Here is a 15434-nt window from a genome sequence, read left to right as displayed (position 1 = left end):
TCTCTAAAAATAAATAAACAAAATCTTTTAAAAAATGGGTTAAAAATAAGTAGCTTACTTTAAACTTTAGTCATACTTATAATGATGAATGTATAGGGTAAAGCTTTCTCTCAAATGCCAGTTCTGCTGTGTGACAATAACAAGTTAAATATTTGATGTATTAACCAAACATATTATGAGCAATAAAAATGTATATAGTTTTTTGGTGTTTTTTTTTTTTTTTTTTTTCAGAAAACCAATATACTGTGATATAATCCTGTGTATGTAAAGGGAGTTTTTATATGATTTGGAATTATCATCACTAATCAGGCTATTAAATTTTTAGAGATAGTCCAATAAAAACATAAAAGTCTACGTTAATACCAGGATTAAAACTTTCAAAGGGCAACTGAAAAATACTCTCCAGTGCTGCCCAGGAATATGCAAAGGTTGGTTTTTTAAAGGTCAAGGAAAATCAAATAAAATCAGCATATACTAGGGTTTAAACAAACCAATTAAGCATTACACTGGAGACAAAGTGGTGCTAATTAGTGATAATTGTCTTCAAGTATTGAAAAACATAAATATAGTTGTTTTTTAAAATAAAAAAACATGGACTTTAAAAAATAAGTGAAATTATTAAAATGAGGTTAGAAGTACATATATATATTCAGAGAATTAGGCTATTAGTTAATGAGATAAAACAGCTTATATGCTCACATCAGCATCTGATTGCAAGGCAGAATCCTTACTCTAGATGGACTCGACTGATTACATAGGAACATAATGACTCACTCCTTCCCCTACTCCACTGTAGGAAATTACCAGGATCCTGCCATTCCTGCATGGTCGATGCTTCTGTATTTCCCCATCTGTCACTTAATTAACCAGAATCACCAGCTTCCTGGCAGAATTAGTTAACCCTATTAATAGAATTATGTAAAATCTATAAAATAAGAGGAAGGAAAAAACCTGATGCTTGTTGAAAATAATGTCACAAACCCTGTTTTCCCATCATTACTCTAGGATCTAGTGACAAATAATCAATACCAGCGCATCATTTAGGAACATTTTTTTAAGGGAAGCAAGTATTTAGTGACTGCCTACTATGTGTCATGCACTTTACCCATGCAACTTTTGCTCAGAACCCACTTACAAGTATAGAGATATTTATCTACATTTTATACAAGAAGGAGGTTGCTGTTCAGAGGTTTTATACAAAGACTTAAAAAGTGGCAGAGCCAGAATTTAAGCCCTGTGTCCATGTGACTCTAATACTCTTTGGCATGGGTTCCACTAAGCTACTTTCACAGAGATCTTTGATTTTTCCGTTCATCACTGTATCCAAGTACCTCAAACATTGCCTGGCACATAGTAGGCCTTCAGTTAACCATCTGTTAAATAAAAGAAGGCCTGCTCTGGTGCAGAGCCTGCTCTCACCACTGCTTCTGGGGCACCTGATGGAAGTGAAGAGGACAGTACATTCATAGTCAGGCATTAGGCTTGTCTCTGTCTTTTTCAGATCTCAGGTTTTTGTTTGATTTTATTTGTTTTTCTTTGCCTTTCCATGTCTGTGGTTGAATCTCTAAATCTAGGAGATAAAACCCCAGGGGACAGAATCCAGTTTTCTTTGCTTACACCATCATAGCCCACTAACAAAAGTCCTGTATGCAGCAATGCTTCACAGAATTAGAGGACATATTAATCATTTTAGGAAGATCATTAACCCACGCTCATTTTTCACTTGGAAGAGCTATGCCCAACCCAAAATGTAGATTTTCCTCTCTTTGTAAAGAAACCAGCCCTGGCTGGTGTAGCTCAGTGGATTGAGCAAGGGCCTGGGAACCAAAGGGTCACTGGTTTGATTCCCAGTCAAGGCACATGCCTGGGTTGCAGGCCAGGTCCCCAGTAGGAGAGGGCAAAGAGGCAACCACACATTGATGTTTCATTCCCTTTCTTTCTCTTTTCTTTCCCCTCTCTCTAAAAATAAATAAATAAATAAACTCTTTAATATATATATATATATATATATATATATATATATATATATATATATATATAAAAATAAAGAAACGAGGACAGCTATTTGAGTAGTAAAGTCTTATAATGCAATCACTTACACTGATACTTGAGTTTGAAGAACTTCTGTCTACAGCTTGGAATGAGGTCTTCTCCAAAATGGCTGATGATTTCAAACAAATAATGATCACTTCTAGCCAGAAAACTTCACCACGGCAATTATTGTTTACTTGGAACCTTTCTTGTTGCAGTCTGTTTAGATGGTACTCAAAAAATGAGTGTCCAGGTTGTGGAATGAAAGAGCCAAGATAAGGGGTAGCATACAGCACCATTAGTAGGTCAGAGATTTGGGTCTGCTTTGTTCCCTGCTGAAGCCCTGGCATCTATGATTGTACTTGACAGGAAGATGATGCACAAGAAATGAATACTTATGAAGTAGGTTAGGACAGAGAAATAAAGATGATGATGATGATGTTACATAGTAAATGTTTTCCAAATGGAATAGAATATAGAAATAATTATAGTGATGACTTTGGTGGTGGTGGATAGTAATAATGATGTAGTATCTCAAAGGGGGAGTACTGGCAATGCTATCACCTGAATTAGGAGGGGTGTTTTAAAGAATGTTTTCTCCATAAGAGAAAGAAAAAGATAAGGAGAAATAAGAAATTTCTTGAAATATTAGGGACTTCTCCAGATAAAATATTTCTTTGGACAGAGTTTAGGAAGACAAGCAGATTTGGGACAATCACTTTATCAGATTTTAAACCTGAAGTAGAACAATAGCAGTATTGTTCTATGAAACTAGAACAATAGCTTAAGTTCCATGAAAATTAAGAATAAGATATGGATACTTATTATCACTGTGAGTCATTGTTGTTTTGTAACTAATACAGTGAGCAAGGAAAATGAAATAATTGCTAGCAATATTGAAAAAGAAAACATATTGCATTTCATTGATAATTGTATTCCAGTAGGCTCAAAGTAAATAAAAACACAAAACTACTAGGCTTAATAAGAGAATATGATAAGGCCCCTGAGTATAGGGTAAATATTTTCTGTAGAGCAGTATCTTATTATAAATAGAATATAAAAGTCTTATCTACCCCAAAGTATAAAACAACTAGGAATCTATTTAACAAGAAATGTACTTGGCCTTTCTGGGAAAACAAACAAAAAAAACAGTATATGTAAATACTTATAAATGAGGCATTCACAAATAAGCATATCATGTATAGATATCCTAAAAATTTCTGTCTCAAGTTTTATTTGATTAAAGTGCAATGAGGATTACAATTGAATTAAATTACAATGAGAATTAAGAATAAATGTTTGAAAATAGCCAATAAAAGGCTGAGAGAAAAGTATACTTGCATTTGTGTTGGTAAAGATTCTAGCAGCCTCAAGACCCAGTATTCAAACACTAATGGCTCAAAATAGTTTTTTTTCTCACTTCCATAGTGCATTGTAGGTAGGTTAGCTCTTTTTATTTGCTTGTTTTGAGTGTTATTTTGTTATTTTATTATTTTAGTGAATTTAGCCCTGTACCTCTTGGATTTTCTCATTTAATTCTCACAAAAACATGATTGGCTTACCCCAATTTTGTGAATGAGAAACTGAGGCCCTGGGAGGTTCAGTAAATAAGTGGTATTTGGTAACTTAGATTACCTAACTGTAAAGCTAGCCAAATATCTTTTATTCCCATAGATTTTAAGCATATCTCATAATAGAGAGAACATATAAGTCTTAATTAGCCAAATGAATGTGGTATAAATGAGTAATATATATTCAATATACTATATTATCTTTTCTTCTATTTCTGTCTTATTTAAGATGGCAAAAAGATAAAAAACCCAGAAAAACAATAGAGTATGTGTCTGAAAATTAGGAGAGCTAGAATCCCCGCCCTAGCTCTGCTACTCGCAAGCTTCAGGACTCTGAGAAGTCACTTCGCCTTCCTGGCCCTCTGTTTCACATCTATAACATAATGAGGATGCCGCCACAGTGCACAATCATGTGGTTCTCTGATGAGAAAATGGATTGTGAAGGCGGTCTTGCTCCAATGCCCATGTTGGTTTTCTGGTTAAATAGGGCTTATTTATTTTTGTAATATTGCTATTTAAAATAATACAAGTGGATGGCCTGTTCTTCATCTCACCTGTCTCACTCCTCAGGTGTGAAAGAGGTGTGACCATTGGAGGGGTTGGCTCTGGGACAGGATAAAAACTCGCCCTTTCTTACTGTGACCATGTGATTCAAAGCTCTGCTTGGGAGACCCTTGCTTGCACAATGGGCAGTGAGCAGAGTTTCTTGTTTATATAGCAAGTAGCATTGTTTCGGCTTAAACTTTAAAGTCTTATTTTAAAAGCAAGAGCCTGTTAAAATAATTCAGACCATACTCACGTAAAATAAGAACAGATGCGATTTATTACAAAGTTACTATAACAAAAAGAGAAACCTAAATACCAAATCAAATACAAAATGTAGACTTCTTAATACTGAGCCCCCCACAATTTTTTTTCCCACTCCAAATTTTTTGGCCCTCCTTTAAAAGATAACCTTTAGAGTATCTAGTTTTAAATTTGAAGTACAACTTTTCTTTTTGGTGGATTTATTTTAATTATATTTTTTCAGGATTATGGTTTTGGCAATCAAGTAATAGGTTCAAATCTGATTGATTCTGACTCTTTTTTTAGAAGTAGACTATAATGATGTGCTTTTTAAAAATGGTTTTTCTCTTATTGCTTGGCAGGATGGCATCATAAGTCAGCCAAATGAAGACTATAAAAATTAAATTGGCTGACTCCTATAAGGCTTATCTACTTGTGCAGTTGAGTAGCTAGAAGGTTTCAGTACCTTCTTTTTTCAACACATAGACAGTCAAGTTAACACCAAGAGAATAGCCTATTTAAGGCTCTGCGACCTTGGCTACAAAGATAGAGACATATCTGTTTATTTTTTTAATGATTAGAATATTCATTGGTCATTATGCTACCAGTAGTTATTTAAACTTGGTGTTAGATGAAGCTTTTATGTTGTAAACAGTAGAAATTAGTGGCCTTTAACATTTAAAATAATAGTGTAGAGAACATATTATCTACATAAAATTGGCATACTTTGAGTTAGATGTAAATAAAACATGTACTACATTTATTTGCATTATAAATCAGCTTCTTTTTATGTTAAATAGTGTCAAATTTCATAGCAGTTAGGCTTAGTAACTCTTTAGTTAATTATTGTAGTGGTTATTAATCTGACATTTTAAAAATTAACACCCTACATTATTCATGGAGTGATTAAGCATTTGAGGAAGCAAGCAATCAGGTATCACGAAGGAGTCCATGAGATGGCCAACACTGCTCTCTACTGGCAATGGAGCAAGTCATAAACAAGCTAGCTTTTCAAATGAAAAAAGAGAAGACAAATTCTGAGGAATGTTTGAATGTAAAGGTGGATTCCTCAAACTTTAACTCAGGTTTTTGCAAAATGCTTATTGCAAGGAAGATAGTAAGAGAAATAGAATAAATGAATACAGGCATCACCTGAGATTCATTTTTTAAAATCTGTATCATTTAATTAATTGAAAAATAGGTGTGGAAAATTCAGAAAATATTAAGCCAAACATGAAATATCTTATTAGCATTTTAAATAAAGAAGTCTATAAATATCTTGCACATAATAGTGAATTAAATGACATTTTTATGTATTTAATTTGAACAGACTACAGACTCTAAAATACCTGTTGTCAGTACCTCTGCTATGTATTCATGTGCATTGAGCAGAAAGACACATAGGTTGGAATATTTGTATGAATATATAACTAGCTTTTTATAGTATCAGAAATTTTTTCTGTATTTGTCAAAGGTTTTTAAAATGCACTTTTATCATTTGTAAAATCTGTTTAAAATATATGCCATGTTGTCATGCCTATCAATATATAGACTAAGAATACACAAAACATTTTTTGATTGCTATCTTTTTACTTTTCATAGTCTAATATATTCTGAATGTCCTTTTTGTATTTATCTTATCTATTCATATTGCTTAGGAGTCATATTTAATGTTTAAATATAAGCCCTTTCAATAACTCAGCTAGCATATATACACACATACAAAAATGCCCAATCAATCAATTGTATATAGTAATTTAAGAGGTTTTCTTTGTTTTCATAAGTTAGCTTAATACTTTCAGACAAATCACTTTTACTGTAACAAACTTTAAAGATAGAAAATAATATTTTCAATAATGGTTACCTCTTGGTTATGAAGTAATAGTTGATGCTTATTTTCATTAATACATTTTGTAGTTTTTGAATTAATTATAGTGAACATTCATTACTATTAAAATGCAAGAGTTTATTCATAAGCAAACAAATTTTGTTGCAGAGCTTCAAAGCACAAGCCTACAATTGTGCAAGATGCACACTTGTATTAGACACGCTTGTCTAATGTCTAACCTTTCCTGCCCAAAGTATGCTGAAATGAATGTTATCTATTTGAGACTATAAAGAAAAATAATTGATAGAAGTTTGAAAACTTAAAGTAACAAAAATGGCACTGAGCACTATCACTTGCCACAGAGCACGTAACTTTTTCACTTGCTCTTCACCACACTGAAAAATGTGACTCTGAATCTACACGTACAAATCAAAAACAGTTTGATACATTATACTCTCTCCTCATTATCGTTTTTCTTCCTGCCACATGGAGGAGCTAAGACATAAATTTGCTTAAACATAAAGACAATTATTTTTACTCAGTTTAAAATGTTAAACATACCACTGTCCCATTTTCTAGGAGAATATTAAAAAAAATCAAATATTTTTTGCTTAGGTAGATACCTCCCAGGAAAGAAATTTTTTGAGATTGATGTTTATTTTCCGTGCAGCATAATTCCTTTGAAATTCATCCAAGTTGTTTTATGCATCAAGAACTCATTGATTTTTAATGCTGAGTAGGATTCCATAGTATAGATATACTACTATTTGTGTAGCCACTCACTCACTGAAGGATATCTGGATTGTTTCCAATGTTTGGCTATTAAAAATATATCTGCTATGATGGAACTGGAGTGCATTATGCCAATTAAAATAATCCAGGCAGTGAAAGACGTATACCATATGATCTCACCTATAAATGGAACCTAATTAACAAAACAAACAAATGAGCAAAATAGAACCAGAGACATTGAAATAAAGAACAAACTGACAGTGATCAGAGGGGAGGGGAAGGGGGATACCAGGGAAAGAAAGGGAAGGGGCAAGTCAAGGAACATGAATAGAAGACTCATGGCGCAGACACTGGGGCGGGGATTGATGGTGGTGGGGTGGGAGGGGGCAGGAAACAGCAACTGGAAAAAGGTGGGACAACTGTGGCTGAAAAATAATAATAATAATAATATATATATATATATATATATATATGTCTACTATGAACATTGGTGGGTGAATATTTGCATGAACATAAGTTTTTATTTCTGTGAGATAAATACCCAAAAGGTGCAGTTTTTGTCTTATAGGTCCATATTTAGTTTTATCTATCTATCTATCTATCTATCTATCTATCTATCTATCTGTCTATCTATTTTAGGTTGTTTTTCTTTTTTTTTATTTTAATCATTGTTCAAGTGCATTTTTCTGTCCTTTACTCCCATTCCAGCACACCTACCCATCCCTCCCCACCTCCCTCCCATTTCCACCCTCCCCTAGTTTTTATCCATGTATATTTATTCCTGTAAACCCTTCCCATTCTCCTCTGAAATTCCCTCCCCCCTCCCCTCTGGTCACTGTCAGCTTGTCCTCTACTTCAGTGTGTTTGGTTATATTTTGCTTGTTTCCTTGTTTTGTTGTTCAGGTTCCCGTTAAAGGTGAGATCATATGGTATTTGTCTTTCACTGCCTGGCTTATTTCACTTAGCCTAATGCTTTCCAGCACTATCTATGTTGTTGCAAAGGGTAGGAGCTCTTCTTTCTGCTGCATAGAATTCCCTATATTTAGTTTTAAAACAGATCAATCTCTTCCGGAGTGGCTGTGCCATTTTGTATTCTGACCAACACCAACATCTAATAATTTTATTTGCTAACTTGACAACTTCAATGAGTGTTTTTCTCTCTTTTTAAATTTTTCTCTCTTTTTATTCTATTTTTTTGCAATACCAACCCCAGTTAGTATTAATGATGTAATTTGTCTGATCGCCGTTGCCATCTCCTGTTTGCAGCATTGTTTCCTTTCGTCTCCCTCCAAAACCTGGCAGCTGCCTGAGGATGCATGACTCTGGAACTCGTCTCAACCTCTCAGGCCTTCCATTGAGATCTCAGGGACAGGGTCTCCCTAATCCACACCTTCTACCCAGACTCTGCTTTCCCATGCTCCTCTTTGCACACCCAGTTCTGAGTCTACTTATCTAGCTGACACATCAGAGACTTTTAACCTTAATATGTTTGAGTATGTGTTTCATTTCTTCCTTTCATTCAGGTCTCTATTAAAATGTCACCTTTTTAGACAGGGTTTCCCTGAACACTTGATTTTAAATATCACTCACACTCTATCCACTCTAGCTGTATTACCTGTGTTATTTTTACTTATGTCATCTAAGATATATTATAAATCTGTCTGTGATCTAGACATAAGAAAAAACACAGAAATATTGATAACACACACTCACTCACTCTTACTAGAATTTTAACTCCATGAGGACAGGGTCATTTTCTTCTTTTCTGAAATTATATCTTATTGATTATGCTATTACAGTTGTCTCAGTTTTTCCCCCTTTGGCTCCTTCCACCCAGCACCCCACACTCCCTCAGGCACTCCCCCCACCATTGTTCATGTCCGTGGGTCATGTGTATAAGTTCTTTGGCTGCTCCATTTCCTATACTGTACTTTACATCCCCATGGCTAATCTGTAACTACCTATTTGTACGTCTGAATCAACAGGGACATTTCGCCCTACTGTATAACCAGCACTTAGTAAATGCTTGATTCAGTAAATACTCAACAAGTTTTTTAAAGAATAAATGAATATGTGCAACAATAACTTATCATTTGGGGGCTTAATTTAATTTTTATTTAATCAGAGTAATCTATGTCCATTTTAGACAGTCAGGCTCATAATGAAAAGAGCACAATGTTCTCCAGCTTTTCTCCCAAGCTTCACTCACTGCAGCCACCACTTGGGACTCCTCTGTGTTCCTTTGTCACTTTCTTCTCCTTCTGGAATAACCTGCTGGGCTGCTGTGGCTGGATCCATCACATTTGCAGGCGTTATCAGCACCATCCTGTTGTCTCTCCCATTTCCAGGGTTCCATTTTTCTTCTGTTTTATTTTATTTCTTTTCTTACTGAGAATTGAGTCATAGAAAGAAGATAAAGTTTTTGGTCCTTTCCATATCTTAGTGCATATTTTTCTTTCCCTATAACATGGACACTTGGCTATAAGTCATCCTTTTGCCCTAGAATTTGAAGTTAGTTTTCCTTGGAATTTGAAATAATTTTTCCTTATAATTTGAAGTTGTTTTTCTTCCATTATTGATGATGTGAATGCTGATGTCATTCATGTTCCCAGTCCTTTGTGGGGTTATTTGTTTCTTTGTCTGTTTCTCTCTGGGATATTTTATGATCTTTTCTTTATCTCTAATGTGACGATGATGAACCTAATGTATTGTGCTTTTGTATGTGGATTTTCACTCATTACAATGGTATAATCCTGAATTCTTTAATCTGAAAATCCATAGCTTTATTTTTGGAGAAGTGTTGGATATTTTTCTTCCTTCATTTTCTCCTGTTCTCTATTTCTAGAACTCCTCATCTGGTTTGATGTTGAATAACCTAGAACACATGGCTTTCACATTTACACATGCATCAGAATCACCTAGAGGAGATATTAAAGCAGGTTGCTGCTTTGCCGACAGAAGAATTCTACCTGGAGCCTTAGAAGACTAGCAGCCATTCTCCTAGGAGCTAGACTCAGAAGGGTCTAGTGGACTTTCAGTTTCACATGTGGACATGGCTTAGTTCTTTGTTTTAGTGAGGCGCCTTACCTCTGATCTCAGCCAGGCCTAGCATTTTGCAGTCCAGAGCTCTCAGGCCTTGTTTCTCCAGCGAGTTAACAACCCGGTTGGGATGGGATGGATGAATCCCTTGGCCACAGCCTGATTCAGTCCCACATTGTCTTTCACCCTTCAGGTACCACACAAAGAGGGAAAAGATGAAAACCAAAGTCCTACTTCTGACTCATATATAAGACTTTTACGTATTTCAGTTTTTTGTGGGTTTGTATCTTAGATTGTATGTTCCTAAATATAAGCATTTAAGCATTTAACACTGTCTTACATAATTTCCTCTCAGAATTAGACCCCAAGACAAAGATTGGGAGGCAAGTGATTTATTAAAAGAGCACTTCCAGGAGCAACCAGTACGGGCATGGGAAGGCAGGACAGGCAAAGGGAAGAAGTTAAGGAACAGTACAGTGTCAGGTGGAGGGAGCCCTAGCCTCACCCAATTCCATGGGTGTAAGGCTCTGCATTACATCTTAGAGTTTACCCCAGCTCCAAGCAAATGGGCTGGGCCTCTGTACTTCATGCCAGTCATGGGCTAAAGAATGTGGTGATATGAGCGAAGCAAAAACTGCCAGGGATTTGCAGCTCTCAGTACTGACAAAGTGACCTCATTGCCCAAAGGTCTTCTGAAGGTCTTGAGTTGCACCATTACCAGCAAAGCATGGGGAAGGTGGGTCCAGGGCTGACAAAGTGGATCCAAGGATTATCCATTAAATCATTGAATAAACGAATGGCCATCCCTCCTAATTATAAACAATTCTGGTTTACAGGGGGCTGTTTTTGTTTCATCTCTTACTGTAACTGATCTTCAGAAAACTTTGTAAGAAAGAAGGGCATATTATTATTCTTAGTTTTCAAAAGTGAGATAAGGCAGATTAAGTGACTTCTCTAACATCTTCAGATCCTAAACCTTGAGTCTATTCCAGCATGCTGCATCATATTTAAGAGTATTATAAATATTGCATGCAGACACACATGGAATACATATAAATATGAATTATTTAATCTATGTATCATGATGACTTTCATTATTTAAAACCACAGAAAATATTATAAGAAATAATCTACTTTTCAGTTTTAAAATTATTTCTATTTAGGTCATTTAACATTACATAGCAAAACTGAGTTAACTAGTAAGCCCCATATGAGATGTCTCTATAGTTTAATTCCCACCATCATCCAAGGTTCCTCCCTGTGTTTCATTGCTCAGATGTTTTAATTAAAGCCCGTGTGAAAGAAATGTATTAAAAGGTTCTTGGAGCACAGCAAGAGGTTTTTTCATTTAGAGTGTACTTGGAGTTCTTCCATAATTTTCCCATATGGCCTATTTGTATATAATACTTATGACTCATGACATTTCTGCTGAATTATGAATATTCTCCCTGTAAACATTTCCAGTTACCCTTACAGTCTATTATGACACGTGAGACACTTCCTTCTTCTGGTTGGGGGACACCAATGAAGAGCCTACGTTTGCCTCCCCGTTCCTGTTGGCACAGACCACCCGCTCATGCGGAATTCTCAGTGATCAATTCAAAGATGTTGAGAGCAGGAGTTCACCCCATGGACTTACTCAGAACTAAGTAGCCAATATTTTGGTAACTCCCTTCCTCTCACTTGAACCCATTATCTTTTCTGGATGATTGAAAGCAGTGCTTTGCAAACCTGATGGCATATTAAAATCACCTGGGGCATTTTAAAATACACAGATGTCCTGGTTCTGCCCCAGACCAATTAAATTAGACTCCTAAATCAGTATCTAAGTTTAAAGGTCCCATGTGATACTGTCAAATAGTAGTCAAGGTTGAATGTACTCATTTGACATAGAAGAAATGTGACAAGTATATATTGGTGTTGGGAATAGATTTTGCTGTCTCCCACATCTTAGTAACTGGTTTTGAGTTCCTCTTAAGCTGAGAATTTCTCCATTAATTTAGGGGTATTTTTGGAGACCTGGACAACAAACTTGAAGTCTCAGTTGGGCAAACAAAGTGCCTGATGATATTGTATGTAGGTCCTAGTGACAGTTGTTTGGTATACTTTGAGTTTATTAGGAATTATAGAAACTGAGAAGCAAAACTTTATTTTTTGCCTTAATGCTTATCTCCTGTATTTTGAGCTCATCTTTTATATCTGCTTTCTATGGTCTTTCTGACCTTTTAATATTTTCAAATTCTGTTCCTTAGACTTTAGTATCAAGAAACACCTGTGATGCTTTTATAAACATAATTCCCTAGCCCTACCCTTAAAGATGCTGATTTATTTGATTGAGAAATCCGCATTTATATTTTAGCCTGCTTCCTGGGTAATTCTCAAGCATGTTACACAGAGAGCCCAACTTGAAAAATGGAAGTCTGATTTCTTTAGTTGTTATTGCTGTTTTTTCAAGAAGGAAAGAAGATCTAAATGTGGTTTTAAAAGATACTATGACATTGCTATTTTGTGAGCTAATACACAAAAAGGATTGTACTTAATCATTTGCTGTAAAGTGTATACACATATCTATTTATATAAGAAGTGATGAATTTGTGACTCACTTTGGTGGTATAATTGGTAGTGTGTAACAAAAAAGTGTGAGATTATACATACTTAATGAATTTAATGATTATTTGCTATTTATATATAAATATTTTATAGAGTAAAATACCCACATTTCAATTCTAAATGCTCTTAATATTTTATGATATTGGATTTCTGTTTAGGAGGTATTATGTCTCTTTAGGATAAATTTTATTACAATCCATTAATTATTTTTACAGGATTTTATTTATTTAATTTGTAGAGAGATGGGCAAGGAGGGAGAGAGGGAGAGACACATCAATGTGTGGTTGCCTCTCCCACGCCCCCTACTGGGGACCTGGCTCACAACCTAGGCATATGCCCTGACTGGGAATTGAACCAGCAGTGATCCTTTGGTCTGCAGGCTGACACTCAGTCCACTGAGCCACACCAGCCAGGGCACAATGCATTAATCATTATGAAACTTTTGATAGATCATTTTTTAACCATAAACCTTCAGGGATATTTGAAAATACAGGAAAATTGTAGATCAAGTGCGTTTTATTTTTTAATGTAGTTTAGCTTACAGCTTTGACGGATGGTATATATTGGGAATTTTAGAAGTTTGTATTTTAAATTTTTATTTGCTATCTGAGTGTTATAATTGGAAAAACAAAGAAAAATGATTATTTGAGGTTATAAACTCTAGTAAACTATATTAATATCTTCAAATGCACTGTTGACATTTAAATACAGTAACAAATAAGCATTTATATGCCTTGAGTTTACAGAAAACTATTTCATTTTTAATGTGTTTTAAATTTTAAATTTTGAAGTCAACTTTATTCCCTTGGGCTCAATGAAGTATCGTTTTTCTTTCCAGTAAACATCTGCAAGTAAAATATTTAGGAAAATGCATTTTTTTCTTTAAGATTTTATTTATTTTTAGAGAGGGAAGGGAAGGAGAAAGAGAGAGCATAAACATCAATGCGCGGTTGCTGGGGCCCGTGGCCTGCAACCCAGGCATGTGCCCTGACTGGGAATCGAACCTGTGATGCTTTGGTTTGCAGCCTGCACTCAATCCACTGAGCTACGCCAGCCAGGGCTTGGAAAATGCATTTAAAAAAATCTTTGAATAGTAAAACTTTATGTGATTAAATAATATGTTGCCTTTTTAAATTGTTTATTGTTTATTCTATTACAGTTGTCCCAATTTCTTTTTTCCCCTTTTGTCCCCCTCCACGCAGCCCACCCCTCTCCCCACAGTCAACTCCCTCTCCATTGTCCACATCCATGAGTAATTCATACTCATTCCTTGACTGGTCCCTTTCTCTTCCTTCTTCCATTTCCCTTTCCCCCCTCCCCTCCTGCAGCTGTCAGTCTGTTCCCTGTTTCCATGTCTCTGGTTCTATTTTTCTTGTTAGTTCATTTTGTTCATTAGATTCCAGTTATAAGAGAGGTCTTATGGTATCTGTCTTTTGCTGACTAGCTTGACATTTTCATATGATTCAAAATAATATAAATTAATAACTTTTCTGTTTAATTAGGTTTTGGATTTGCATTACTATTTCATCATTCTATTATACCCTGCTATATTTCAAAAATGATTTAATGATCTATAATGGAGTAAAGCCTGTGTCTCACAAATGAAAATTTTTAGTTTCTTGGCAGTACGGAAGTGGAGCAGCCCAAAGGAACAGAAGTTGTCAGAGACGCTGTAAGAAAACTAAAGGTAGGGAGAGCCCTTCGAATAAATGATACCGTCTTAGTCATCAGTGGTTAATGGAAATTCAAAGCATGAATAACTTGGTGGTAGGTATGACTTTACCCTGTTAAAAAATGGACTATTGAATAAATGTCACCAGGCCAAGGAAGGTCATTATTTAATAATAAGTGTGTACACATAATTATTTTTCTCAATATGGCACACTTCATATTTTTCTAAGTGTAATTTCTCATACATAACAAAAAAATGTAATGGTGATATTTCATAAGTTTTGACATTCTGTAGTTTGCCTTTACTTTGTTTGGACAATGTGGACTCATGCCCTAACTCAGAAACTAGTAATGGTGTAACAATTATCTCTAATAGTTAGAATGTCATATCCAGTTGAAAGTGTGAAGTAAGGTGAAGGCATTAAGAAATACTCATTGATAGTTACAGAACAGTCCCAAGGATGTAAATTACCACACAGGGGCTATAGTAAATAATATTGTATCACTATGTATGAGGCTAGGTGAGTACTCTCTAAAGTACATGATCATCTAGCCACTGTACTTACATCAGAAACTAATACAGAATAATATGGAGTGTAAACTGTAATTGAAAAATTTAAAAAATGATTAAAGGAAATGTGTCAAATCTTGGTACATAATAACTTCTCAATAAATTCAATCTATAACAATTTTTTAAAAAAGTGTGAAATTCGAATTGATTCCAAAGTAGAATTTTGCAGTGACACTGTAGGTTAACACTGGCTTAATGGACAAACCCAAGAGGATCTGACCATGTCCATGAGCAGACATGGGGACTGGTGAGACTAAGAGCAGAAAGGGGCATTTAGTAAGCAACCTCACATACTCGCAATTAGCGAGTTTCCTGAGAAAATCTTGTGTAAGATGTCGCACATCTTAGCATGTCTTTTCTGATTGTATCCAATCCTAAAGGACATTGTTTTCACTGAAAGCAAGATTTTTAAAATCTCCTTCAGCAGAATTCTCATCTTGTATATTGACATATAACTAACACATAACATTGCATTAGTTTTAATATAATAATTAGATATTTGTATACATTGTGAAATGATCACAGTAAGTCTAGTTAACATCTGTCACCACACAGAATTTTTTTTCTTGTGATGAAAACTAAAATCTATGTCCTT

At 35.0% G+C, this 15434-nt stretch overlaps 1 protein-coding gene across 7 annotated transcripts in view; it reads left to right on the top strand.

Annotated features, from left to right (window-relative positions):
- Positions 1-15434, top strand: part of GULP1 (GULP PTB domain containing engulfment adaptor 1) — a 219195-nt gene that overhangs the window by 157304 nt on the left and 46457 nt on the right. For all 7 annotated transcript variants that reach the window (XM_045830886.1, XM_045830867.1, XM_045830895.1 and 4 more), the window contains exon 5: positions 14213-14284. In XM_045830886.1, the coding sequence (XP_045686842.1) occupies positions 14213-14284 (72 nt within the window). The remainder of the gene's footprint in view (positions 1-14212; positions 14285-15434) is intronic.

This window comes from Phyllostomus hastatus, unplaced genomic scaffold (assembly GCF_019186645.2).
Source record: "Phyllostomus hastatus isolate PE091 unplaced genomic scaffold, TTU_PhHast_1.1 phas_contig_1, whole genome shotgun sequence".
In the NCBI taxonomy this organism is placed as follows: domain Eukaryota; kingdom Metazoa; phylum Chordata; class Mammalia; order Chiroptera; family Phyllostomidae; genus Phyllostomus; species Phyllostomus hastatus.
This window is presented reverse-complemented; position numbering and strand designations above follow the sequence as displayed.